General features: G+C 40.7%; 1 protein-coding gene across 1 annotated transcript in view; it reads right to left on the reverse strand.

The window, feature by feature from the left end:
- Positions 1-1,175: 1,175 nt before the first annotated feature.
- The window catches only part of mctp2a (multiple C2 domains, transmembrane 2a), a 48,850-nt gene continuing 22,291 nt past the window's right edge, over positions 1,176-27,734 (reverse strand). Inside the window, exons 18-23 of the mRNA XM_043216811.1 lie at positions 19,841-19,960; positions 18,152-18,193; positions 12,133-12,242; positions 11,546-11,655; positions 10,360-10,457; positions 1,176-7,729 (exon numbers count right to left, since the gene is read on the reverse strand). Of these exons, the coding sequence (XP_043072746.1) occupies positions 7,661-7,729; positions 10,360-10,457; positions 11,546-11,655; positions 12,133-12,242; positions 18,152-18,193; positions 19,841-19,960 (549 nt within the window). The 3' untranslated portion in view covers positions 1,176-7,660. The remainder of the gene's footprint in view (positions 7,730-10,359; positions 10,458-11,545; positions 11,656-12,132; positions 12,243-18,151; positions 18,194-19,840; positions 19,961-27,734) is intronic.

A 27,734-nucleotide genomic window follows, 5' to 3' on the forward strand; every position in this document is an offset into this window, starting at 1 on the left:
AAACTTCAAATAATTAGCTCAAGTCATTATAATTACTGGATCATCATCAAACCGGACCGAGTGCCTTCTTCTCATTATTCCGTAGCGAACAGATTAGAGTTCATTATGTATTGCGAACAGCTCTTCCTGTAGGTACCAATATAATGTTAGCCGAAGTCTTGCCATGGAGGACTCGCAACTAGCCAGCTTAATTACAATTTCACACAAATCAAAAAAAAAGAATGAAGGAATCAATAAATCAGTAAATCTCTAGGTAGGTGTCTAGGCAGACCTTATTCCTTTATTTGTTTTCTCTTTTTACCACTCGTCTCCTCGTCAGTGGGGAGCAGGAATCCCAAATTATCCACAGGGTTACGGGGCGCACTGCCCCGGAGCCCCTCACCCCATAGCTGAGGTAACGTATTCAATGGCCTGGGGCGAGTGGTGCTGCGAGTGAGCCCTGCTGCATACTGATGGGTGAGCAGGGGAGGCAGTAATTGGTGCAGCGGAGGAGAGGGGAGAGAAGGGCAAGCACAGGGAGATGATGGCTTTGTTTCCCCCTGTCTGTCTCATGCCTAGACTCCTCCCCCTCCTGCCATCATCCACCCCGTACCCCTCCAACACACACTCGCATGCTTCTGTCCATCAAAACACAAAAGAGGTAGTTCACCCAAATATTCAAATACAGTCATTGTTTACTCACCCTCTCGCTGTTGTTCCAATCCAGAATGGAACGCAAACGATCATGTCCAAGATTTCGTTTCTCCATACAATGTGGACCTGGAAAAAGCTGCAGCCATCATTCATTTTCAATCTAGGGAAAAGAGCAGCTTTAAATTTCCCTGTAATAGCAGCTACTAGGTTCCACACGTGAAAGAAAGTCATACGGATTTTAAATTGCACTATAATGAGTAAATGACATTTCATTTTTTTTTTTTTCTTAAACTGTCCCTTTAGGATAATAAAAAGTCTTTGCTGTCAGATGATGCACTTGGTAGACATTCTCAAAAGGCGGAATATGAACAAATTGTGGAAAGTATCTACCGTCGTGCTGCTCTCGCTGAGAGACAACCTGGACAATGATCAGTGTCTTCAAAGTTTGCTTTAAATCATTTTTCTTGAAGAACCAAATGTTTATTCAAACCACAAAGGAAGCAAGATGACATCTGTGTGAGTTTTGGATGTTTTATCCATGATTTTTATTAGAAACCTTCAAGCACTAAATCATCTTACTGTTCTTTCTAGAGGGCTTAAAAAAACAAAAAAAAAACCCTCAGCTGTCAGAATATCCACAAAAATGGAAACACTCCATACATTGTTATTTATATACACATACATTTTAACCAGCACTTTAATCATTTGAATTCTAATTTATTTTCATATGCAACAAGCGATTGAAAATGACGTTCTCATGTACAGTTATGTAGTGTGATGTATGTCATGTACAAACATACATTTTCCACCTCTGCTTCTTTTTCATTGCAGTTCTGAAGAGGCACAGATGTGTTTGTAATCCAGGAATTATCATTTCACTACACGGTCACCGCGTGTCTGAACAGTGCACAGCGCGGCTGTAGCATAGGGGTAAGTAGAAAAATATAACCACATGGGCCTCCACTGCTTGTCATAGCTAAAGAGGAGAAACTAACAGAGGCTTCAGTTTGCTGGCTAATTGGGCCCTGGTGGCTGACACCATAGACTCATGAGCAAAACAAACATCATTTCAATATCTCCACAACTGGACCCTTTAAACCATGATCACAGAGCAAAGTGGTTCCAACGCTAGACCACATCTAATTAATCTGAGTCAGGAGCTTTAAATGAAGTTAAATCCTTTTTTTTTTTTTTTTTTTTTTTACATCAATGGTGTGTTCAATTACGATATGCGCAGTGGCACGCTTTAGATCTGGAGGACAGTTCATATGGCTGTAATTAGCAGGCCTTGTTAATGAAAGAGGAGGCAAAGCCTGCCCTGAGATTGACTGCACTATCAGTGGCAGTGACCAGTGACCTTTGTAAACTCCAGTCTCCAATTATAATTGATATGTAGGGTGATCTAAGTTGATTTTTGGTGTAAAAACAAAGTCTTTTTAACACAGCAAGAAAAAAACCGGAATAATTATTTTCACCAGAGATAAGACCAATCCCTACAGTAATTGGTGAGCGTGAATGCATTTATGACTTTATATGATTGTGTTTAAAAAAAAAAAAAAAAATGTGACCAACAGAGAATATTCTTTGCACAAAACTTTTCATAAATTAGTATATTCTACACTGAAAACATAAGTGGCAAATGATACCTTAATTTGTTTTTAACATGATCCAACCCAAAAATACTTTTGCTAATAAAAGTTCTATATCATGCACAATCATAAAGCACATTCATTGTAAATGTAACCTAAAATATATATGTACATGTTTGTAAATTCTTACCTAAGATTTAACAATTCGCAAGAATAGAGTTAGCCTGCACACAAATGATCCAAGTAAGCACTATATTTTCAAGATTTATAAAAACAAGTTAAAACAGAAAAAAAGCAGCAGTTTCTGATTGATTTTACTTTTTACTACATTTACTTTTTTGCGTTTAATTTAGTGTATAATTCATAATGTATGGCTGAAAATATTTACTTGATTTTCATTTTATTCCATCACGTCTCTGATGTGTTTTTATGTGATCTGCCACGCAGGTAAACCTGTCAGTTTGAAAGCGCTAATGTTACTTTTGCAGTTACACTGTTGCTTACAGACTGCTGCGCTGCGTTGCTTGAACTGGATTTGTGAATTGTACCGAATTATACCGAATTGTAAAAAGCAATCAATCCGGTTGTCTTATTGAGCAGGCCTTTACCGTCCTGTGATTTCACCCTGTCACTTTTGTGCACTGGCACATTCCAGAACACCAGATATACATATTCATCTGACTCCTATAGAATGTGTCAAATAGAGGTGTCCTAATTGTGTCCTTGATGAAAGGCTATTAATATTGAACACTTCTGCAGTCACCCATGTGTCTGCACTTTTTTTTTTACCGTGAGACAAAAAGCAGATCTCTGCTTATCTCTAATGATACCTGAATCCCATGAGGTGAGAAGAGAAACTGCGAGTGGCTCCAGTAGATTCATCAAGCCAAATATTGTGTTCTTTCCTCTGGAGGCTGAGAGTCACATTGCATTATATCACTGTTAATTAAAATGAAATATGCGGTTAAATTATTCTGTGTATTGTTGCCTGACGGGGTGTGCGCGAGCTAAACGCCGACCATTGAGGCGACAACAGATAGCTAACAAAGGTGTCTTTCTCTCTTTCTTTCCATCCCCGTATCTTCCTTTCTATCGTTTCACCAATTTCCACTTCCGTGGCGCTCTGTTCTCAAGGTCCTTCCTCAAGGGTGCGCAACGCAATTCAGTCGTGGGACGGAGAGAAAGAGATTTCCCATGTTTATTAAGCTACATTTTTTCTTGATTATTGTTATAATGTGTCACCAAGAGGGCTGTCCTTTTCTATTAACTTTGTTTAACATTTCCTAGCTTTGACGATAAAAGGAAAAGAAAAGGATAGAGAAAGTAAACACGCTCCTCACAAGCGGTTATCAGCGCAGAAGGGGTGACTTTGTTTCCGAGGCGGTCGGCGGCCCTCTTCATCGTCCTTTCATCTGAGCCTGGCCTTTCTGATCCGAGAGCCGAGCCTGTCAGGGCCGCACCTGTAACGGAGGGACCTCTGGCCCCTCGCCCGCCTGCCCTCAGACTCCCTGCCAATGCCCCTGAGACTGGCCACCACCCCAGCTGTTAGCCACATTCTAATGCACTCCGAATAATATTAAAGCCAAATCAGTTGAATTTATTAATCCGGACAGGCCCCTAAGAGAGATGCTTTTAAAGGCCAGCGACTTAATTTAAGCTCTTAAAGGCTACCCCGGCGTACTTGATGTATTGCGAGAAATTACGGCTCGGTGTCAGTGAGCGTAATACACCCACTGTATAAATAACACGCAAACTACGAGTTCGCAGAACACCCTCAGGCTCAACTGCAGTCGTGACTTTAAAATGTAATTAATATTTGTACCCGCTTCTGACTGTAATCTTTGCTCTCGCGTTGGCTAGTCTTTGTTCATCTCCATACGTTACTGACTGATCCACGGCGGCTTTCCTTTCAAAGTACAGACAGGAGATGTGGGAATATCTTCGACAGGCTAAGCGTGTAGGTTGAGGTCCTCTGTTGGTGCGGCCCACCCCGAGAAGAGTAAAAACAATCGGTTTTGTCATTTGGATCTCATTAGTGTCTGATTCCAGGAAAGCCCTTCTCATTATTGGTGTCAGAGCTGAGGCCTGACCCCGGCGATCTCAATACAGCGATGTTCAGCCCCTCAGCAACACGACGAGTCTCTGATGTGTTTTTATTTTGACGTACTACTAAGGAAAACAAATCAAAAGTAAAGTAATGTGACATCTTTATGTTAACAAGAAGCTTTGGCTTATTGCTGCCTTATGAGGACTCCGCAGGAATACACGGCGAGTTGAGGGAGGGTCATTTGCCTGTAATGAAAGCACCCGCGTAACAATAATTGAGGAACAGGGGCATCTTATTAAAACGAGATTTGGCTGGCATTGCTTCTGAGAGAGAATTCGCCACCTGCAAAGGAAGTATTGCAGCAGTCTCGCTATTTGGCGTTTCAGTTTGACGCCCGCTTCGGGGCTGCATATCAGGGAAAAAAAAAAAAAAAACAGGTTGTAGGGGTCCTTGCGCGCAGTCTGCCCATGGTGCTGCCTGAAGGACTACCATGGAAACAAGGAGTGCGACAGGCTCTAGGGGGACCTGCCACAGCTGCAGGCACTTCCTTTCTGACAGGCTGATGAAGACATCAGCTTCATACCAAGCAAAACAACAACTATTGAAGGAGAAAAAGAGAGGGAGAAAATGATGCAAGCAGTGTTAACTGCTGTGTGGATGAGATGTTCATTAGTGAGTTTGGGGAACATATTCAGGGACCATATTGCCTGTTTAGTAATCTATAGAGGTTTGAGGTTTCAATCCCTGGAGACTGTGGCAAACTGATAATTTTTTAAACATGATTTTGTTTATTAGACAACACAGGAAGAGGGGGGGTGGTGTTCCGTCATGTATTGTCTCCATTGTCCTCCGTCACTACCTAGGTTTCTATCCAAGTTGAGAATTGAATTCATCTAATAAAAATAATGTAATATTGCAAAAACAGTTATAAAGCAAGTTTAAATCTCAATCAGGTTTTGTCAAGTAGTCACAGTTTTTGATCACAAATTAGAAATCTAAAATGAAGCCATCGAGGACAACGCAGGATAAAACAAATAAATAAAGCATGACAATAATAACAATAAATTAAAATGTATTGTATATATGATTTGATTTTGATTGCTTGATTCCATCCATCTTTTATGTGATCTAAAATGTGTATAAAACTGTTGATCTATATTTTGTTGAAACAAACTATTCACAGTTGACGATGTTTAGAGCTGTTTAGTTGACAGTTGAGAGCTGCTTGTTAGAGGGTGTGCTAATATTTTGTGCATTCATTTTCGGCCCACAATTTGACTTTTCTAAATGTCTGAAGCATCAAAGCATAAGATTTTCATCAAGGCAGTTTACCCAAAAACACTTGTCAACACGAGCTCTCTGAGATGAATGCTGCTTCGGGCCTCTCTTTACGAGAAATTCCAATCGGCAGCCCCTCATTTCATCTGCGTTTTTGAGACGGTCTTGAATTTTTGAAGACCGCTGCTCTCCTCCAGCACAAACACTTCAGATCCACTTAGAGGCTCGCTTTCAAGTTTTGGTGCCAACCCGGCGACTAGCGCTTTCCTGCGAGCATTGTTTAATTGGTTTCACCTCACGCAGACATCTGATGGGGTCTCATTTACTGAGCTAAGGGACACTGGCCCTCCCCTCCTCGCTCTCCCTCTCTGTGGCCCCCCAGCGGAGTCGGTGCAGGAGTTTATGTGTGGGATTTCTCTCGTCAGAGCGTCGCGGGTCACCTCCACTCCCCCTCGCTTTGAATCGGACCCCCGGTGGCAGCTCCTGGGAGAGTGCCGTGATGTCTCTATCAGACTGTCAAAAGAGATAGCCCCAGGCTCCAGCAGGTCCCTGAGAGCCAATCAAACTCTTCACGCTGCACCAACCGATGCTCTTTCACCAGCACCAAACTGCAGAGGAGTGAAGGGAGGGTGGGAGAAAGAGACGGAGGGGGGCAGGCTGGGATGCTGAGCACTCCAATCAGTCTGAACAAACTCTCTGAGCTGGGGTCTCGGGCTCATCTGTATGGCTACGGCTATTTTTACAAAGCGTCTGCTCGGCTATTTACCTCGCACGCTAAATTATTGAGGGAGAGCAGGCGAGCGGACGACATCTGAGGAAGTTTCTTCTTTCTGTTCGGTTTTACATTTCTTTGAAAGAAACTTTTCCCGGCTCGCTCTGATAAAGTTGTCCGTACGTCGAGGCGAAGGACAAAACTTAGCGCTCTGAAAAAAGGTGCATACGAACACGGCGCTCGCTGTTAACTTTATTAATATGTTAATAATGGCTTAATATTAATTTCAAATCGACGCTCTGAATGCCAACATTCAAGATGCACCACTTTGGAAATGTTGCTTTCTGTAAAAATGACTCTCTGATAGCGGAGAGGCTGGAATATGTCTGTAATATGAATAAATAAGTTGATGAGGCAGGAAATCTCCATTTGCTCTACTTGAAGCCCCATCACTGGTGCTAACACTACAGAGTGATGGGTCTAGTAGAGAGCCATTAGGCACTGGAGGTGATTTTAATGAAAATGGGAGACGCTAAGTGCGGGGTATGGAGTGTATATACTCACTCTCTCTCTCTCTCTCTTACTCTCTCTCTCTATCTCGATCTCCCTCCCTCTTTATGAGAGATGAGCTCTCTCATCTGGACCTTGTTATTGTCAGCGAACTACAAAAGCGGTGCATTAGCTGACTGCTCTGGACACACACAGACTTTGATGTTTTCCTCCAACAGTGACCAGCATCCTCTTCTGAAGTGTGGGCTGGGTAATAATACTGTGTGTATCTTTCACAAATAACGCAGATTTAAGGATGCGAGAGAAGAAAAACGCATTTAAGATGTCAAACTTTTTAAGTCATGTTTATCTTCTGCATAAATGTACTAAACATAGAAGATTCATAGAAAAAAAACAGCATACGTTGTAATAACAATTTTGAACAGTAGGCTGTATGTTAAATGGCATTTAAAACTGCTTAAACAAGTATCTCATAAATATATTTTGCCCTCATTTAAATATTCCCTGCTGTAAACACAAACAACAGGAAGCACGTATGTTTCGTTTGTTAAATGAACCAGAATGCGGTCTCTAAAAAGATATTAATATGTGAAAAGGCTGCGTTGTATTTCATTGCATTTCAGTGTGACCACATGCAGAGGCCGGTGGAGCCCGTCATATGCTCAGACACTGTGACCATGTGAGTTTGTGAGGGCCAAAGGCCCCGTCAGGAGGGGCCCCTCTCTCTCTCACACACACACAGTATCACACAACCTATGAATACACCTCAGTGGAAATAGGGATGGTTTGGCACAAGGGGGCTCCTTCTCCATTCGCACGGGGCATTATGACTTAAACAGACCGTGTCTTGAAACGCCGTCCGTCCCTTTCATCCGACACGTCCGTCGGGTTTCAGCGCAAGCGTTTCTTCTTCGCTGGGCCCTGGTTGCCGAGCTCAGCTCTCGGCTCGCTGTACTGCACCTGTAAAAACAAACAGCTCTTTGGTCAGACGCAGGTAATCAGAGCTGAGGCCCGCTCACGGTAATGGCTCCCCTGAGGAGAGCCGGTGCAGGGGGAAAGCCAGGCGGGCGCGGCTGTAATGAATCATTTTTTAAACACAGGAGCAGAGGGGATTAATCACAAGGAGGAAAGATTTGAAAAGTCAAGGGTTCCGTACCGACACAGCGGTGACTAAACCACCCCCACCTATAAGGGAACTATACCGGTTGAGCAGACCCGCTGTCTTAGGTCCTCGCAAACCGAGGAGTTGCGAGTTGTGTCCTTCCTGAGAAAAGTTTGTTGGAGACTAATTATAGCAGCTTGTAGGCAGGAGTAAGTGCCTGTACGGCTCCGGCTGGGGCATTGCGGTTACAGATGATCACACACTTCCCCCGTTTCAGATGAACATGCTGTTTACTTTACTTAAAGCAGGGAGTGAACTCGGGTTGGAGGTGAAGGTCGACATGATGAAAGTAGAGTTGCGCTGAGGTTTCACTGAGAAACTGAATAAAGATTTTTCCGGCAGCTCGCAGCTTGTCCACGCTGAGCTACTAGACTGCAATTAAACATTCAGATCTGCCATTATAAAAAAGATTTATGAACGTTTAATAAGAAGTTGATATATGACTAAAAAGTCAGTCCTTCTCTTTCTGTCATGATGTGATGATTCAACATGTTAAAATGACTTTTTTTTTTTTTTTTAAATGGGTTGATTTAACCCAAATGTAAAGTTGCATGCCACACGCATGTTACCTTGGACAACACAATCAATCATAAGTGTCAATTTTTCTGAACGCTTTTCATGTTTTTGAGAAGATCACCCATTTAAAGTCAATCAAGTTAAGTTTTGATATTTACAGTAGTAAATTTAAAAATATCTTCATGGAACATGATCTTCACTTAATGTCCTATTGATTTTTGACAAATGATTGATTTTTCTTTTAAGTGTGTTATTTCCTGTTTTGTTTCTTGAATCAGTGTGATATCAGCTACTCAATACATTCATCGTAAATAATATTTCAGACACATGTTTGAGCCCAAGTGTTCTTAGATCGTAATAACCTCCAAAAGCATTCCCTATGATTTCATCATCGGGTTCTAAAAATGGCATCTTCTCTTGTCCAAGGCCACGGTGCAGTCCAAACGACATACAGCATCGACAAATAATTAAATACGGCATGAGGCTGATGGGACTGGAAAGCGTGGAGAATGCGTCCAAATGCTTTTCTTGTTTGTTTCTCCTCTAAACAATAACCTGGAGGTGTATCTGTAAGGTAGGGACTGCACACTAATTACCAGGCCCTGATTATGAGAATGGGAGATGGAGCACAAGGGAACAAAGAGACGCGGCAGCCTCAGAACATGAAACTGTCCTCAGAACTGACAGATGCTGCTTATTTTAGGACAGAGGGCCGCTGTATGAAGTCCAGTTTTGAGGGTTGGTGTTTGAAGAACAGCACAGGCACTAATTGCCAAGTCATTTTCGGAACCGTGAGACAGGAGTCAATTTGAGCTTTTGTAACGTGCTGTTTATTTGGTCAACCCATTTTTAGCATAAAGGCTCGGACACGTTAAACTTAACGGGGACATCGAGGATTTGCATACCTTTTTGGTCTTTATTGGTATGCTTATGACCACTGTGCCGTTTTATTGGCATTTTGTTTTTTAAAAAGTGGCATGCACTTTTTTTGCTTTTTCTAAAGATCATTCTGTCTTCCCATTTTTGGTGCGTTCCATTTAAATGAACAGCAGGCAGTTCATCCAACCACGAAAACATACTTCAAAAGGCTTAAAAACTCAGCAATGGTTTCCATCTTGTTTTGCCAACTTGCTGCTTCCACATGCCAAAACCAGTGTGTCATGCTGGCTTCATCCAACCACACAGACATATGTTAACGTAAAGTTGCAGAGGTTCGTCCCGGGAGGTTCGTCTGAGCCAATCACTCGAGCTCTCCAGTATCTGAGCAGGACAGGAAGCACTGACAACAGTTAAATAGCCTTGATGATGGAGTGAAGTATTCGCTTCGTGACAGCAGGACCTGCTTTGCATCCTGACTTCAGAATCTCACTCAGGGTCCGAAAGACGGAGCGAGACTCTCAGCGTTTGGCTGCACATCCGCGGGCTTATGATGTAACCCCGAATGACATATCAGCCATGGATAATGTTTCATCACATATGGCGCCCAGCAGGACGCGTTGGCTCAACACTTCATTAATCGAGTCCTCCAACCTGATGTGACGGGGGCCGCCACACTGCCAGTGTGCAGACACCGACCCCTTAGCCAATCCCTGAACCCTCTACAGCACCCTTCTTTTATCACAGGCCGACAAAACTGATAATCAGGGACAAGGCTGAAGCGTTACGGCCGAGGATAGATCAGAGCGGACCCCATCCAGGCAGCCGGGTGACTCCATCAAGACATGCTGGGAAATAATTGGGCCGGGGGCCGCCTTTAAAGGCGCGAGTCCATTAATAATCAAACACAGCCAGAGGAAATATCCTGGGTAACACTTGGGAATTCTGTTAGTGCAAATAATGCAGACATCTTCAGGGAATTCCTTCCTTGTCTTTGTCCCTCCCTCTCTCTCTAAATGTAAAACTGGACCCTTACCTTTTGAACATCAGAAGGCACCCTCTTGAGAAAATCCAGTATTTCATTATTGTCGATGGCATATGGGTTGAAAAGCTTCTTGCTAAATTTGTTAACACCTGTGAAAACAAGCGTGCATTAATAAATAAAGTTATCCTCCGTACCTGCACGTATATTACTGACAAAGCAAACCTTGACCCAACAAACATTTGTCACTATATCTGCTGTATAAAATTCATACTGATATGTGATCATATGTGCATATTAATAAATATGTGGTCTGCAATGCGTTCGTCACAGTTCACTCTACTGCATGATGCCATATAACTGTAACAGCGATATCATTGAGCCAACGCTGAAAAACACATCCCACGTTATCTGACCAACAAATTTTCATAATTTTCCAATTTGAAGATAGAAACATTCTTTAAAAAAATAATAATGGCAAATTAATGCCCACAAGTTCATCAAGTACATCATAAATGGATCAAAAGTGACAATAAGACGATTTCTTTTGAACTTTCTATTCACCAAACAATCCAGAAAAAAATATCACATAATATTAAGCAGCACAATTGTTTTCAGCATTGGTAATAAGAATCGTTTCTTGAGCAGCATATTAAGATTGATTTCTGAAGGATCAATATTTAAAATCTATTTTAAATTGCGATTTATATATTTTTACTGTAATCATGAATGCAGACTTGGTAAGCCGACTGACGGCTTTCATAAACATAACTAACCCTAAATATGTAAAATTTCACATTTAAAAGCATTTTTTTAAATATAAGAATGTGTACATTTATTTCTTTTTTCCTGCATACATTAAAACCAAATATAGGTAAAACTAGTGTAATAAAAGCAGAATAATGTTCGCTCTCTCTTTCGCTCTTACTGTACGTACAGGTTTACAAAGGCTCAGTCTTGGAGAGGTGCAGCTAGTCTTTCCAGCCCACAGCAGATCATGTTCATGATTCTGATCAGCTGTCACAGGTAGAGTTATGGAAATGGATCACTTTTTAAATAGCTTTCGTCAGGCGTCAGTAAAAGAGTCGAGCTCAAAGCTCAGAGACAGTAAAGTGTGACTCTTTCTAAAACACCTCTGCATGACTTCCATTTAAAAGAAAGTGGAGACAGCTTAACAGCAGCACTGGAGTATCACGCATGATTGGGTGAAAGGGCTACACATGGTGTCTCACTTACTTACCCCACACTAAAACTATGTACCGCAGTGGGATGTAGTACAAGGCGGCAGTCGCCAGAAACAGAACCAGGCAGGCCAGGAACGACAAGAACGGTACTGACCAGTTGAATGTGCTGTCGATGGAGACACAAGCGGAGTTATTTTACACACAAATTAAATGCACACACTGTACATAAATGCTATATTAATACATGCACTGTACTTATTAACAGTTCAGGGTAGCATACACCTTCCAGAGATTTACATCATTGTAATAAAGCTGTGTGGTTTTAAGAAATCATACAATTGTAGAGATTGAAGGTTTGACAAAAAAGTGCATTATTATATGAAAAGGCATAAATAATAATTACAACAGGAATAGGTCACATGGTGTCTCACTTATTTCCGAACAAAAAATATTTGGTCTTTTTAAATAAATCTACTTTTATTTTTTAACTTGAATGTGCTAAACTAAAACAATATTTTTAATAGAGGATTCATGAAAAAAAAAAAGATGAATATTTCACAAAAAAACTTAACACATTATATAAGCTTATAAACATAACTGCATACGTGAGATTCTTAAAAGGTATAAAATGCGCTGTTCTTACTTTTTCACTCTTTCCCCAATACAAGCCACTTCATCTAAAGTGTTCTGAACTGTAAGCACAATTTCTTGAACCATGTGGATTTTTTCCATCAGTCCTTTTTTCTCTGATTCCTGAAGAGAAAGAAAAAAAAAAGACAGAGACTGATGAGGGAAGTCAGCTGCTAGACGCCGACAAAGGAAGAGCAGTTTATTTCCAGAGTGCCATCACCAGTATTTCATCTAGTCAATGGCCTGTAATGAGCTTCTGTAACATCTCCTCAGACGTGAAAATGTGTCAGCCTCTCCTCCAGAGCTGTCACAGATCTGGGAGTATTTCAGCATTCGTCAGGCGCAAACAATAAAGGTGCATCACAATCAAAGATTAAGCGGAGGAGGAAAAAGATGTAAAAATGGCAATCAGAAAGCATACAGTGAGAGAGGGACTCGGGAGTTCGACAACATAGACGGCATAAGACGCCAACTTGCGAGGTTGTATAATCCGCGAGTCTCTGCCGGGCAAGTCTTGGCTCGTTTCCTGGGGTGCGAGCTTTTTCGAGTACCAGTTCTTGGCGTACGGAAGCTAAGAGTTGCCCACCTTATGGCAAGATTGAGTGCAGGGTTGAAATCATTGGATTTATCGTTTTCTGTATCCGAGCTCGTGAGAGAAAGATTGCAATGTCTGAGTGTAATCCTGTTACACAAAGCAATGTTTTTACTTCTTGTAAGAGAGATGGGAAATCCCATTGTCTTCTTGTATTTGATGCATCACACAGTATTGGGTTGCTGTGTAATTCAGAGACATGGGCTAAATGGACTTTCGATGAGAGAGAAAAAAAAAAAAAAAAAAAAAGAAAGGGAGAAATTCTATTCCATTTTACTTAAAGAAGATTGCTAGGGTAATCTAACGTCCAAAGCAACATGATCACATCAGAGATTCCTCCGGCATAAGAGCCCACAAATATAGTTCTCCAAAGGGGGAAGAGAAGAAAGAGAAAGAGAGAGAAACAAGGAGCTCTCACATCAAAAGGAGAAAATAATGACAGGAGTAATGACGGAGCGACAGAATAAATGAGAGTATGGGGGTGGTGAGAAAGACAAACGCGTGATCGAGCACTGTATATGTTTGTCTAAGCGACCGTCCCCCAGACAGCGGCCCCGGTGAGCCGGCCCCTGGGAAAGCTCAGCCCAGACTCCCCACTGTCACTCTCCATTCGGCCCCAGACACAGGAAACCATAGGAAGCCAGTCATGCCTCCACTCAGCACACAGCATGTCCTAACATAGAGACTAGGATATCAATCAAGAGAAAATCAACATGCCTCCTGTTATGAGTCATTTCAAATCCCTTGCTTTGTGAGGAAAGTGTCAAAGGAGGATAAAGTGCAGAAGAAGATTTATTCTTTCAGTGTATCAACTGTGTTTGATATCAGCTCAAATGTCTTTAGTGTTTCTTTGCTTAATGAACAGCGTGACTCTCCAACAACCGCAAGAAAAATGAACTTACAGTGCTCCCAAAAAATATTTGAACACTTAAGTCATATATTATATAACAAAATATTAAACCGAGTTGTATTTATTTTAAAAATCACAAAGTCACTTTTAATGGAAACATGAGTAATTTTGATAACTTATAAAAAAAAAAAAAGTGAGATCACAAACTTATCATTACAGATATTTACTTCACTAAGTAAACTTATGAGCACAATTCAGTATTATGGTTCGATATGAGTTTGGTACAACAGTATTTTTATTATTTTCTTGAACCGACAGTAGTGCTATGAGGATGAGCAGTTTTTATTTTACAATTTAAAGCAAAATTATTTGTGAAGTTGTGCTACATAAGACAACTGCACATAACAAAAAAAAACGGACTGATTGAAAATGCAAATGTATTCTCTGATAGCAGGTGACATATATATAGCACCTTGGTTATCACTATAAGCAAAGCAGCTGCACTCATAAACATTACTTAAATATGCATTATATGGAGCTAAGAGGGAAAGAAAATGCACAGAAATGAAGACTGTCAGTCTTGTTAATATAACCCAGCGTATATTCCTATATTTCAAGCATCACAAACAATGAGCTTGATCTGCTGGTACAGTTGTTTTCCTACATGCAGTTTGTGTGAAATTCTGGAATAGAGATCAGCCAAAATAAACTAAAAACCACTTCCGATTAATAGCTGGTTGACCGGTGAACCTCCAGCACCTGAAACTCTCCCAAAACAAGCAGGCGGTTTTGGGTTGAATGCCAATATAGTTTCTTCTTTTTGCTCTTTTCTGTTATAACAGTTACCGCTGCATTACGTGTGGCCACTTTTGGATTGTTCGCCAGTGACTGACTGTATTTGTTGTCTGAAAGGAACCGCGATGTCCGTACTGTGTACCACTTCACCCCTACAGCTGAGTTTAAGAAGTATTCATTTTTAACTTTTTCAGTCTTTCCCCAATGCTAGCTACTTAATCTAATATGTTGGAACCCGTAAGTTTGTAAAACATCTTAATGATTAAAAATACTAAATAGTTCATGTGATGAGCTCCACCTGAGGACACCTGAGACTTAATACATCCACTTTAAACTAACTTGAAAAAAGAAATGCTTAGAAAAGTGACATCCGTTTCCACTTTTGCATTTTTGTTTGTTTTGATATTTTGTTGATAATATTTTAAAGTGTGATTTTAAGTGTCCAAAATTGTATCGGGTCACTACATGTTATGTAATGTTTGTCACAGATTGCTTTGGTATGGCTGTAAGCCTATAAACTGACAAACATCAAATATTCACATTAAATGGAGACCAAAAGAAGCACAATATACAAGTTCTCTGGAATTCTGCGATTCATCTCCCTGAACCCCCTTGAAGTCAAACATCGTTTTTTCCACCTCTGAGGTGGATTTTTTTTAAGTAGAAATAAACTATCCGAGTTACACCGTCTACTGATTAGAAAACCTCCGTCAGATCATATTCTCAATTCAGACGAAATTGTCAAATAACTTTTATGTTGGCTTAATAGGGAACAGATTGCACAAAGGCGAACTGAAAATGCAGTTTCACAGGGATGCTCGGCACAATCAAAATACCGCAAGGCAGGGTTCATTTAACATTCCTTTAATTGAGTAAATGGCGTCGAATTTGAATATTCATTCAAAGCTGGTGCAAATATTCGCGACTCACTTATTCCACAATGGAATAACCAGACGAACGCACCTAAATAAAACACCTGCGTTATTGGCAAAATGGGTTGCAAATGGGTTTGTTAAAGCTGACAACCAGAGTACAAACAAGCACAAAACACCGAGCGCTCCCAAATGGATATGTCACAGGACTGTGCACTCTGGAATACACAATGATTATGACATCAACACTCTGTCCTTGTGCTATGCGCTGAAGGTGATATGTTAGATGTGAGGGGGGAGAGGGCTTGCGATGCTACCCTGGGGTGCAGCAGAAGAAGGGGGTCAGCTCTCTGCCTGTCTAACCAAAGCATGGTACTCTTAGGTGACCTTGTGCCCAGGGCCAAGCGAACAGGGCTTCCTGGTCATCTGGGACACACATCCAGCGGCTTGTATTCTCTTCCATCCTCTTGTTTTCTGATGCGATTAAACCAGCGTCTGTGCGTTCAACTCAATTGATACCGAAAGCCGAAGGGAAGTTACATCGCTGCACGTGATTTGTAAATTTCCCTCTCTCTCCCCCAGGACAGATTCGTGCTCATAGAGGAGATCTGTTGTGTATTATTTCTGCAGTATCGAGGCCTCTCCTATCGGCTTTCTTTAGCTTCATTCCACTGCATCTGCGCCGCTCAGCTGCAGGTTTACATATTCGCGTCCTCCAGGGGAAAACACAGAGAAAAACGGTCGGTAATAGTAACCTTCTCAGAGGGGACAGCCTTTATCCCCACGTTAACCAAAGAGTAGGAAAAAAACGGCACTTTTGAAGTGATCAAATTTAACACCGATCATTTTCCAACCCCAAAACATTAGCTGCGATGACTTTGATAGGACGTGTAAAGCTAGACTGTTTGATCTGCCGGCGTGATACCGAAGTCCAAGTGAAAAAACAAAACGGGACTTTGAAACAAGCCACCTTAAATTAGAGCTGACAATTTAAAATAAACACGGACATCTGGGCAATTAAATAAATGAAAGGAGATATTTCATTTACACAAGAAGTGAAAGGGTGCAAAAACACAATATAGATCACTAGAAAAATACTGTTAATTCAGATACTCGTAATTTTAAAAATTAATACAAATAAAAAATACAATAAAAATAAGCAAATAAATGCGCACGAATGTACTCACAAGGTGTAATAGTTTAGGCTAATTATATAAATAAAACTAAAAATATAGAATTTTTTTTATGACATTAGCTTAATTTAAACACCCACATTCACAAGCCACATATTTATTAGATTTTTTTTTCTCCCTCCAAGATATATTACAATTGTTTAGCTGCTGGGCGTAAGCTAATGTGCTTGTACACACATATCATGCGTTTCATCCGTGAATTATCTGCTTGGCTTGGATAGGATTTGGAAGAGGAAGCTGTTTTTAACAGAGGGGTTCCTCTCAACAGATGAAGCTAGCCTGCGGTCATCATAGCAGAATATATTGAGCACATTATGGATATGAATCCTAGGCCCTAGCCGAACAGCGCAAGGGTCAGCGCTCGGAGGCTCAGTGCTGCGCACTTCCGCACATCCAAGTCAGAAAGCAATAACACATTATCTTCCTGTTAACCCATTCTTCTCCGAATCAGACAGCACAGACTAAAATGATTATGAGCCTGCCCTGCCTCATTATGAATTTATTCAGCACTCTGTATTCAGATTTTGACCATTGTGACCGTTTACCAGCCACATGCGCCAAACAATGAAACCATACCTAGGAAGGACCCTTTTAAATCTGTTTTTTTTTTTTTTTTTTTTTCCTATTTAAATTTTTCTGGATTAGATTTTTTTTTCAGTTTTAATTTTAAGGCTCTAAATTAAATTTTATTAACCAAAAAGCATGTTTAATCAATTGAAATTGTAACAATATTTTGCAATTATATATATATATATATATATATATAAATCAAATGCATCTTAACTAATTGTTTTTAGAAATATACACACACACATACACATATACATATATACATATATATATATATACACACTGTGGTGTGTAATGCGTGCAGTTTCTGGTAAATAAATTCTGGTAAATACGTTTTTGGTGCATACTAAAGATGCTGTTTTCATAATAATTTTATTAGTAGTAATAGCAATATCATCATATTAAGTCAGTGTTTGGGTTTTTGTGCAGAGTTTAATATTCAGTCACTAGTCCATATCACGTTTTCATTTAAGTATACTAACCTACTTTTGATTTATTCATCTAAAATTGGGAAAATTCAAAGACATTCCAAATTACATACATTAAATACGTTAAACTGATTATTTATTACTGGATTCCACGACTCTGTCCCCATTTTCCACATTGTGGAATCACAGGGCCCTACATACCAGCTTAATTTTTTATTTTTTTAATAAAGATGTTTGTACTGTTTCTAATGACTGAATATTTTAGGAATAATTGGATCTAAGCAGATTTGGGAGAACTTGTAATTAGTCTAATGACTCATCTTAAGCATTAAAAAATAAAATGCAAAAAGGGGGAGTTCAACTGCAGTCCAGCCTCCCTATTTAGCCATGCCTGCCTCAAAATCCTTACAATGCCTCTATTCCCCAGCGGAAGGCAAACTTCAATTAATGATGCCGTTCTGTGCTTATTTCTGCGTTTCAAAGGACCACAGCAAAGCAACCAAATCCATTTGTCGTATGAGCGAGAATTCCCAGAGGACTAGTGTGAAAGTACTGGAGGGAAAATGGGCTTGCTGAATCGTCTGTCCTCATTTTGAACGTATTTAAGTTGCGGTTCTGAGTTAAATGCAGTATTAAAGGTACAGCGTACAGCCCATCTATGCAGCACCCCAAGGACAGGTTCTATAAAAGTCAGCGGTTAATCAAAAACCACGCGTGGCTCCGGCGAAATACCTTTTCATCCTCGTCCTCATCCTCGGCCACGGACATGTTCTCCTGCAAAAGAAGGAGAAAGAGATAGAGAGCGGATGAGATTGAGACACGTGGGCAATGGAGCATTTTCTTAACAAACACCTCGTAATGAAACCTTCGCTTGTATATACACCCCCATTGGGAGAGGCCCTGTTGCCGTAGCAACTGCCTCTAGGGTGACCTCGCACAAAAGGAGGAGGTGAATGAGAGGGGCCTTCCTCACAAGAGCGGTGTCACTACCAAGCAATCTCATTTCTTCACAACATAAACACGTACACACATTCACACATGCACCTGAAACCAAAAGGAAGGCATTTAATCTCAGCCGTTCGGGTGTCTAGATCGCTCTCTATCAAGTCATCCCTGACCCTTTGAGGCTATTGAATGTAGCCGTGGCGTCTGTCTCTGCTAGGCCGAGGGGTGAGCGCGAGGTGATGCTGGCTTTAACGCAGCCCCACCCCGAGTCTGAGATACACCGCTGAGATGGGTTGCTGGTGCACAAAGAGCCGCTACATTCGGAGTAAGGACTCAAATATAGTTTATACAACCCACTGGAGATGAAGGTCACTTAAAGTGTGACTGCTATGTTAAAACTCACAACCAAGGGTGATAGGAGCATCTCAGACATCTTAACCTTTGTGAATGTCGTATTCATAGACAACATGATCTAATTACGATGGACTGACCAATTAATGTCTTTAGAAATGCTGTTAAAAGTTCTCAAAAAGGCTGTTTTTATTTTTGTAATGTGATATAAATTGCACCTAATGACTCACTGGAATACTTCCGTCTGACTGGTCAATTAGCAAATTTCTGATAATTCATATACCTGTATATCAGGTTTTCTACATGCTTGTTTTATACCACTTCGGTCTCATTCTTGTTACATAATGAAATTATTTCAATTTAAATTAATATTTAAACACCATTCCCTATTCTTTTTGTATTCTGTCTCCTTGTTTTCTTTATAGCCATTTTTTTTAATCCTTCCTAAATATATGTAAGTCTAGGTTAGCCTAACACAATATGAGTATTTACATATCATTGTTCTTTTGTTGGTTTTGATTACTTCTATTACTTCTACTATTCTCATTTGTGTGTCAGCTAAATGGCTAAATGTAAATAATGCTTACACTACTGTTCAAACGTTTGGGGTTAGTAAGCTTTTTTAATTCTCAGTAATACTTTTATTTAACAAGAGAGTATTAAACTGGCCAAAAATTACATTCATGACATTAAAAAGAAATTCTATTTCAAAGAATCCTCAAAAAATATATTGCAGTTTACGTGATTAAGCAGCTTCTCATTTATATTTCCTAAACACAAAATCGGCATGCTAGAATGATTTGGGAAGGGTCATGTGACACTGAAGACTGGAATAATGACGCTGAAAATTCAGCTTTGCTATCACAGGAATAAAATGCATTTTAAAATTCACAATGTCACAATATTAATGTTTTTAGCTGTATTCTAACATGTATTTTTCATGTTTGTGAAAAAACAACACTGTCTACTGTAGACAGAAAGTATTCATTTGAAATCATTCCTCAATACAAACTGTGAGGTTTTAAACGGATGCTTGTTTCTTAATCCTGTGAGTCACCAGCATTGACTCTCACTTATTAGGGATCATTTTCTGTACAGCTGAGTGGGCGACATCACAGCACTCACCAAGTCCTGACTGTAGCTGGCCATGCCTGGTGTGATGTGGAAGTAGTTCCAGCCAATGAGCAGAAGGAGGAAGAGAGGCAACATGAACAGCTCCCAAAGCCACACTGTCACCACAAATATCTAATAGAGAGAGGGTATCAAACAGGGGAAGAGAATCACAAACAGCACAGTTGGCAATGCTGCCCACACACACACACACACACAAAAGTATTTTCCTGTAATATGCATTTCTAAGAGTTTACATTGAAAATAAACTAACAAAATAGAAGACACCAGGACCATGACAAAAAAATGTATCCGAGCATCCTGCAAGACCTTCCAGCGCCTCATTTACAGTAGGTGCCTGTGCTGGCATCTGTGTGGTGGGATATAGGAGATTTTAATATTTCAAAAATCCATTTTTGACTCATTGATTAACACTGTGCTGGAAGTGTGTAATTTGGATGGACAGGACAGGATCTGACAGGAGAGGTCCTCTACACTTGCTCTGATGCGCTGCATTTACTTCGATGCATTTCCGTTGCCTGACTGATGGCACGCATCTGTGGCTGCTGAAGGGCTGGATGTAGCATTTTAACTCTGCAGAGAGAGAGACTGCGAACGCTCAGGACCCCTGGTAGAAATAAGATGAATAATCCTTCAGAATTCCATAAGAGAAATAGGTGTGCAACACCCGCAGTAACGCACAGCACGCCGCTAATTGGACGACTGAATTTAAACCCGGCCAGTGGCGACTTAATGAGCCTGAGAAATAATAAGACTACACGCGCAGGAGCGACTGTAAAACAAGACATTTGGAGGAAGCGTTATTGTAAAAATGCACTCACTAAACTTAAGCAGATTATGTATTTATGTCAGAACAGTGAATCGGTGTTCTGCTAAAAATAACTGAAGCATATGATCAAAGAAAAATAGTGAAGCACTAAATATATCGATTTCATGAATCAGACATTTTTAATGTACTGGTATTAGTTTTTGATTTGATTTGAGTGTTTAATAGTGAATCTTTCTTCTTCATACTTCGATTAATTTCTTATTCTGCATGACTGTATTTTAGATCCTTTAATCCTACCCCAACAACTAGCCTACTAACTAATAATAATTCTGCTAGCTTAACGATGGGAAAAATTGGTCTGCGCACATTGCGCATGGTCTAAAAGGATTGTCCCTATTCTTTCAATAAGTAATGGGTGTGTTTTGGGCATAATGTTTTGTTTCCCATTCACTTTAAGAGCAAGCTGCTCTTGTGCCATGGCAGATTCGATATTTACACTGCAGAATTTGCAAACTCCTGAACACTCCTTGTTTTTAGACCAGCACGCCCATGAACGCAACAATGACGCGGTGCAGGATGTGAAAATTAGAACTGCTTCGGGCTGAACAAAACTTTTTCCGCATTACGTTGGATCATGATAGGGCCCTAGGAATTGGCCCACGTAAATAATTGCAGTAATAAAAATAGTATCATTTACACAACATCAATGTATTTCTGCAATAAAATCAGCAAATTGTTTAATAAATCTGGATATTTTCACCTGTCACTACACCTCAAGTGACGCATCAAAAGCCAATAAAACCCATGATAATTAATTCTGTCTACACCGAATGCTACAACAATTGTAGATACATGGACTTAGTTCCATTTCATTTGAAGGTCACAAGATAGAGCTTGTACTATTGCACCTACACAGAACAACAGGATTGCATTTACATGGCATGCTGGAGGCTTGCTAGAGACAATATGTTTGACTTAAGTTATCCGGGGCCTGCAGGCCTTACTTTAGCTGTAGTACAGTACCAGCATGTTCCTGTCATATCAGCCCGTGGCCAGACATAGTGCTCTGGGGGCAGTCTACCTACTGCCACTCCTATGATAGGTTCACTTTCACACATGCCTGCACACACACACACACACACACACACACACAAAGCCACCAGGGATATGAGAATCGTGCTTAATGCACAGAGCACTTGGACAACAATCCCCGCAGGCTCAACAACAGTACACACATCTGGGTCTTTCTTTAATAATTCATTACAAATTTAGTCACACCGTACTATCGAAGGAGATGGCTGAATCTCTTTTAACTCCTTATTCAGGCTGAAAATCATATTACAGCTTGTGAGGGTTGAATAGGAGCAGCATCCCGCTGAAGTCGCTTCCACTTTTGGGACCCCACGCGGAGGGGCCCGCCTTCATCCTCACCCTCAGATAAACTCGAAAGGTTTATCAACAGGTTAGCTGTCATAAGTGATACCTTCCAAAGAAGTCAAGGCAGAAAGTGAGCAAGTGAGAGAGCAGAGATGGAAAAAACCCGCCGACAGCCCAGCAGGAACGTTGAACCCGCTTGCCCTGCCTGGAGAAGCTTCCGCATTAACTACTAAAGTCTAATTGCCTGGTCCCTGTCTTCCCATGCGAGTCAACAGTAGGAGACCATTCATTTGCAGCCTGGGAGTCTAGAGAGAGGATCTGTCACAGGTATTCATAATCGTCCACTAATGCAAATTTCCGCTCAACTGCTCACAGACTTGGTGGACAAGATAAAAGCACACGGAAATACAGTAAAATGTCTTGTGTCTAAATGTAGCATCTAAATGACTGGATAAACAAAACCTGTCAGAGATTTCTTCATTCCGTCGCCAGCGGTGTGCGTGAGTGTGTATATGTGGAAGCATGCTGGATTTACATGCCTTTTCCCCGGTGCTAATAAAAACGGAACAGCAAACATCTGGAAAAGTCTTGCAGATTTCAGTGCGAAGGCGGCGTCTGATAGCCTCCAGTTAGCTGCTACTCAAATCCTACACTGCTCCTGCTGAACGCACTCGACTAATTCTCCACTAAGTGGTTTGCGTTTTATTAGTGCAGTGATTAAAGGAAAAGGAGCGAGGTAAAACCTGACAGACGTTAAGAGTTAATTTATATCGGAGAAGAAATCCAGCTGTACACTGGTTTTCCTTTTAGATGCAGAGATGTTTTACTGCTTGTTAAATGCATTAAGTGCAACCAAAATAGCATTTTTTTTAAGTCACAGCTACTGTACATAGAACTAAGGTCTTTTTAGTTTTTTTTCTTATAGAGAATAAGACATGGCTGGAATGAATTTTTTAGCAAAGTATAATGCAGACAGTGCTGCCATGTCCACTTATTATATGTGTATTAGGCCTCTTTCGTGTATAAATATGGGAAATGGCGGGTTGTAATGTTTAGTCTTATATCCAGAAATAAAAGTGTACTTGGGCTTATTTAGGCATATTTGGTGAGGAAAGGGAGTTAGTTTGAGCTTGTTTTGTCAGACCCAGTTGATTTTTCTAGTTTTTCTAGTGAGATCTGGCAACAATAGGCCCAGACTTTGGTTTGAGCCCAGACCACACAGACAGGAACTCAATCTAAACCTTCTGATGACACACAGCTCATATCTCAAACTCTGAGAGTTATTCCAACCCACCAAGAAAGCAACACACACGAGACAAGCATGTATGCAGTGCAAAGACGATATATTGCATTGTTCTGTGTGTTTCCATTTACACTAAATAAATACAGGTGTGAGTCATGTACATTTAAGAGAGTTGGCTTGGTTAAATAATCCGATTATCATAATTATCATACATTATATTAAGCAAAGCTTACACACATATTCTGCAGCGTCATTTGGATTGAAAGATGTCGACTGTTCAAGGAGGAAAAGCTCTCTCTCCTTTCCTCAGACACCAACAAGGACCACCAGAAGACCAGCCTAGCAGGGGGTTAAGAACCGCCTGACGGATATGTTTTAGTGTGCAGCTAATATAATTGCGCTAAATGTATTTCTGAGGCTTCTCTAGACGATCCCCTGGTCAGAGGAATTCCTATACCTAATAATAAAGCACTCAGCGATTAAAAGTGTGAATAAAATAAGTCCTGGAGCCGAAGCCAGGCTGGCAGCAGTACGCCACCCACGCTCTCCAGGGAGGGGGAGAGGAGAGCCACGGCAGGAACAAAAGGACAAAGACGCCCTCACTAAGAGTTTATACAATCCTGCAAATTGATTAAACGGCAAAGGGGTGGAGAGAGGCTACCAAATCAGACTACTTACTGACAGACTAAACACAAGTGGTGTGGAGGGCTGGGAAACAACACTCCACAGCTACTGCTAAATGTAAACACGCATCACTGTGGGAGTACAATAACCTCCATCCATCTGAATTTCAAAGTCAGAACATAGAGAAAAATATATATATATGCTATACTGTACAGTGGGCTTCAGCTGTCTGAGAGCACTAGTTAAAATGCTTATACTTAAATTTGTATCACAAATGTTATTTAGGTTTAAATGATTACATGGAAATACACTTTCTTTCTTTTTTTGCTTTAATTATAGCAGCACTTGAGCTACAGGAACTTAACAAGTGAAACCTCGTGGTCATGTTCTTCAGTATGATTTGAGATCACCCAAAATAATAATAATAATAATAATAATAATAATAATAATAAATAATAGTAACAGAAAGTGGTTCCCCTTTCAGTCAATTTAATTTAAATTAATTATTATAATTTTTTGGGGGCCTGGTCTTAATTTATATGGAATACTCTTAGAATGTTTGGGGTTGGTAGAAATTTTTAAAGACTTTTGAAATGTGTCTTACGCTAACTTTTTTTCAACATTGTATTAATCTATTTTAAAATATTTAGCAAATTAATGTGTAAAGCTGAATTTTAGAATTTTGGTTTATCATCAATGTTGAACATATAGTTGAGGTAATATCAGGTAAATCAGGTAATGGATTTGATTTGCATTGTCTTCACTGTCACTTTTGCTCAATAAAATCAGTTTTTGACTGACCCCAAACTATACATATATATTGAATCCCAGGCTTTTGGAACCCACTGTATAACTACAGTATTTCATGTACACAAAAGAACAAAACACTGATTGGCTAAAATAACGCAGAATTTATGAAGGGAGATTAGTTTAGCTAAAAGCTTTTTCATAGGAGCAATGTACATTTATTCAGTCAACAGACACAGCAAGACAAACCGAGCAGGGATCATGTCCTGTAAAGTTGGTGTTTGAATCTGAAGCAGTCAGGAGTCCATAAATACTTAAGAACTGACCGGCAACGTGGGGAGAATTAGCAAGATAACACTGAACATATTGGACCGCTCTAAGATGCTTATGAAAAATGCAAAACTGTTTTGAGCCACGGCAAAGCCAAACCAAATCACTAGGCAAGTCTCAGCGGGTTTGACTTTGTAACAATTTAGATTTGAGCAAATGAATAAGATATTAACCAACCTCTTCAATGATTGCTGAACAAATTTTTAAGAAGCACTTTACATGGTTAACGTTGTTATGCTTCTCGAAGTATTAACATTTGCGCAGTTTGACAGGGGAAAATCTATTATGTGTGTGTGTCCTCTCAGAGCAAGTGAGCACTAACTAAACCATGAGGGGAAGTTTGAGTCTCTCTTGTGTCCCTCTCATGCATTTATCTTCCGCAGCAGCGAGACGCAAACAACCGCAGCAGTGCCAGCCTGCCTTATGAGGGTCAGACGAAGGGCTGTGGACGGATGCCAGATTACATGAACGTATCTGTGCAAATCTAACAAGGCTGACTATTGGCTGCAGGCTTAATGCGTATGTGTGTGTTCAAGAGAGCCGATGAAACCGGGCAACTTTAATGTGAACAGAGGATCCTTGCAGCATCGCCACACTTTCCTCTCTTTTCTCTGGCTTTTTTCCAAGGTGAAATGGAGGGCGAAGCAAGTAACCTACATCGGTGTCTTGATTAAAATACAGAAAAATGACAACATTTACAGTGAATCAAAGGCTCCAGTGGCTTTTAAAGCCACGCATAAAGAAGACAAAGAAGAAAGCTGAAGACGCATTGGAAAAGATTGAAACGTGTATAACTGTATAAATGGTGTGACAGTTATACTTTATATTACTTTATTAACGTGTGACTCTGGACCACAAAATCTTAATTAGCAATAACTAAAAACATTGTATGGGTCACAATTTTCAATCAAAATAAATTATTATTTTTCTTTTATGCCAAAAATCATTAGGATGAGTAAAGATCCTGTTCCGATGAAATTTTGTACCGTAAATGTATCAAAAATAAATTATTGCAATGCTAATATGCATTTCATTTGGACAGCTTTAATCAATAAATGTTTTTATCTTTAAAATAATTTCGCTAACCTCGAGTCTTCCCATCACTAATAAACGGTGTAAAAGCGATCGTGTTATAATAAGATATTTAGACCTATATTAAATAATATCTAATGTTATTCAGAGTGCTTTTGTTTAAAAAAATAGGTGCGTTCAAAAAGAAATCGGTGGCTAATTAATGTAATTAAACCATTTAATCTGTATGAATATAAATGTATGTAAAAGTGTCTTAAAATATAATGAAGAATGTTTTAATAAAATGATTTCAAAACGGTCTCATCTGGCTGTACCCGCAAAATATTAACAGTACGTACAAATAATTCTGAAGTGAAGATAATAACAGTCTATTTATACTTCCTCGTAAATCTAATAATTCCCAATCATGAACACACTGAAATAGATTAATTGTAGCTGTAGCATATCATTTCTGCTGGAACGTGATCCTACAACCGCACTGCAGGCTGTGAGTGTATGATACGTGTTTGTGATTCACAGCAACAGCCGGCTGGACCGCGGCTCATGTCCTTATCAGCGGAGCGCTGGAGTGGACTGCGCGCCCAGAGGGAAAGAGAGTGAGAGAGGAAGAGATAAAGTCTCTCTGTCAGCGGCGGTGTGGAGGCCAGCGTACAGAGCCCTGTGGTGCCTGTCAGCGGCTGGCATGCCGACCCCACCCCGCCGCACCGGCCACCAGTGTTTAATCCATGTTGGGAGCGTTAACATTCAGCGACCTCACGGGTGACAGATCTGCCATGCGAGCCTTCTCCCCTGGGGCGGCCGGCACCCCGAGTGTCAGCTCGGCTCACAGAAGCTCCAGCGCACATACGTCACAGGCTGCGGCCACGGAGCGCCTGGGGAGAGTCGTCCTCTGCGACCGTGGAGGTGGCGAGCGTGTTAGTGCTGGTCATTACGACACGCAAACGCACACAGACGTGTGCATCAGGGTTAAAGACGGAGCATGCTTGTAATAGTGCGGCGTGCAAGCTGTTTATGCGAAAGCGTGTTTATGCGCAGATGGAAGAAGAATATTAAAAATATACACCAATTATGCAAAGCAAACAATGAATATGTAAACATGCAAAGCGCACATTTAAATCGAGCACTCCGCTCGTAAGTAGAGCGAATAAGCACTGAGCGGACAGACGAAGGGAGGAGCTGTCAGCGGCGCGACTGTCAGCGTGAAGGAGAAGAGGGATGCGCGCGGGGGTCAAGGCAGGCTCGGCGTTGAACCCCAGGAGCGGGACGATGACACGGAGCATACACATCTCAATAACAACACTGACACTGTCAAATCTCCAGCCATCACCGCAGCGTTAGCGGCCGCTCAAATCCAGCTCTTTAATTATTAATCCCTTCCTCCAGAGTTTCAGGAAGAGCCCGTGCACATATATCACTATCAAGGGTTCGCCCTCCTGTCATACTCGCAGCGCAAACTCCCTGACAGTTTCTTAAAGCCCACGAGGCACACAGCGGGACTCACACACACACACACACACACACACACATGTATGCGCACATCCGCTTCAGTGTAGCTGCTGTCCAGGGAAACTTTCAGAGTGAAGTGAAACAAAGGTGAGGGACAAAGAAATCCCAGACAGAGAAAGAGCTAACGCAAAGACTAGGACTGTCGAATCGATTAAAACTTTTAAGTGAATTGAATATTTATAAAAAAAAAATCGAATGAATTGCACGTTTAAATATTTGGCACTTAAAGACCCAAATTCTGGTCATTTAGGAAAAAAAGA

This window comes from Puntigrus tetrazona, chromosome 18 (assembly GCF_018831695.1).
Source record: "Puntigrus tetrazona isolate hp1 chromosome 18, ASM1883169v1, whole genome shotgun sequence".
NCBI lineage: Eukaryota > Metazoa > Chordata > Actinopteri > Cypriniformes > Cyprinidae > Puntigrus > Puntigrus tetrazona.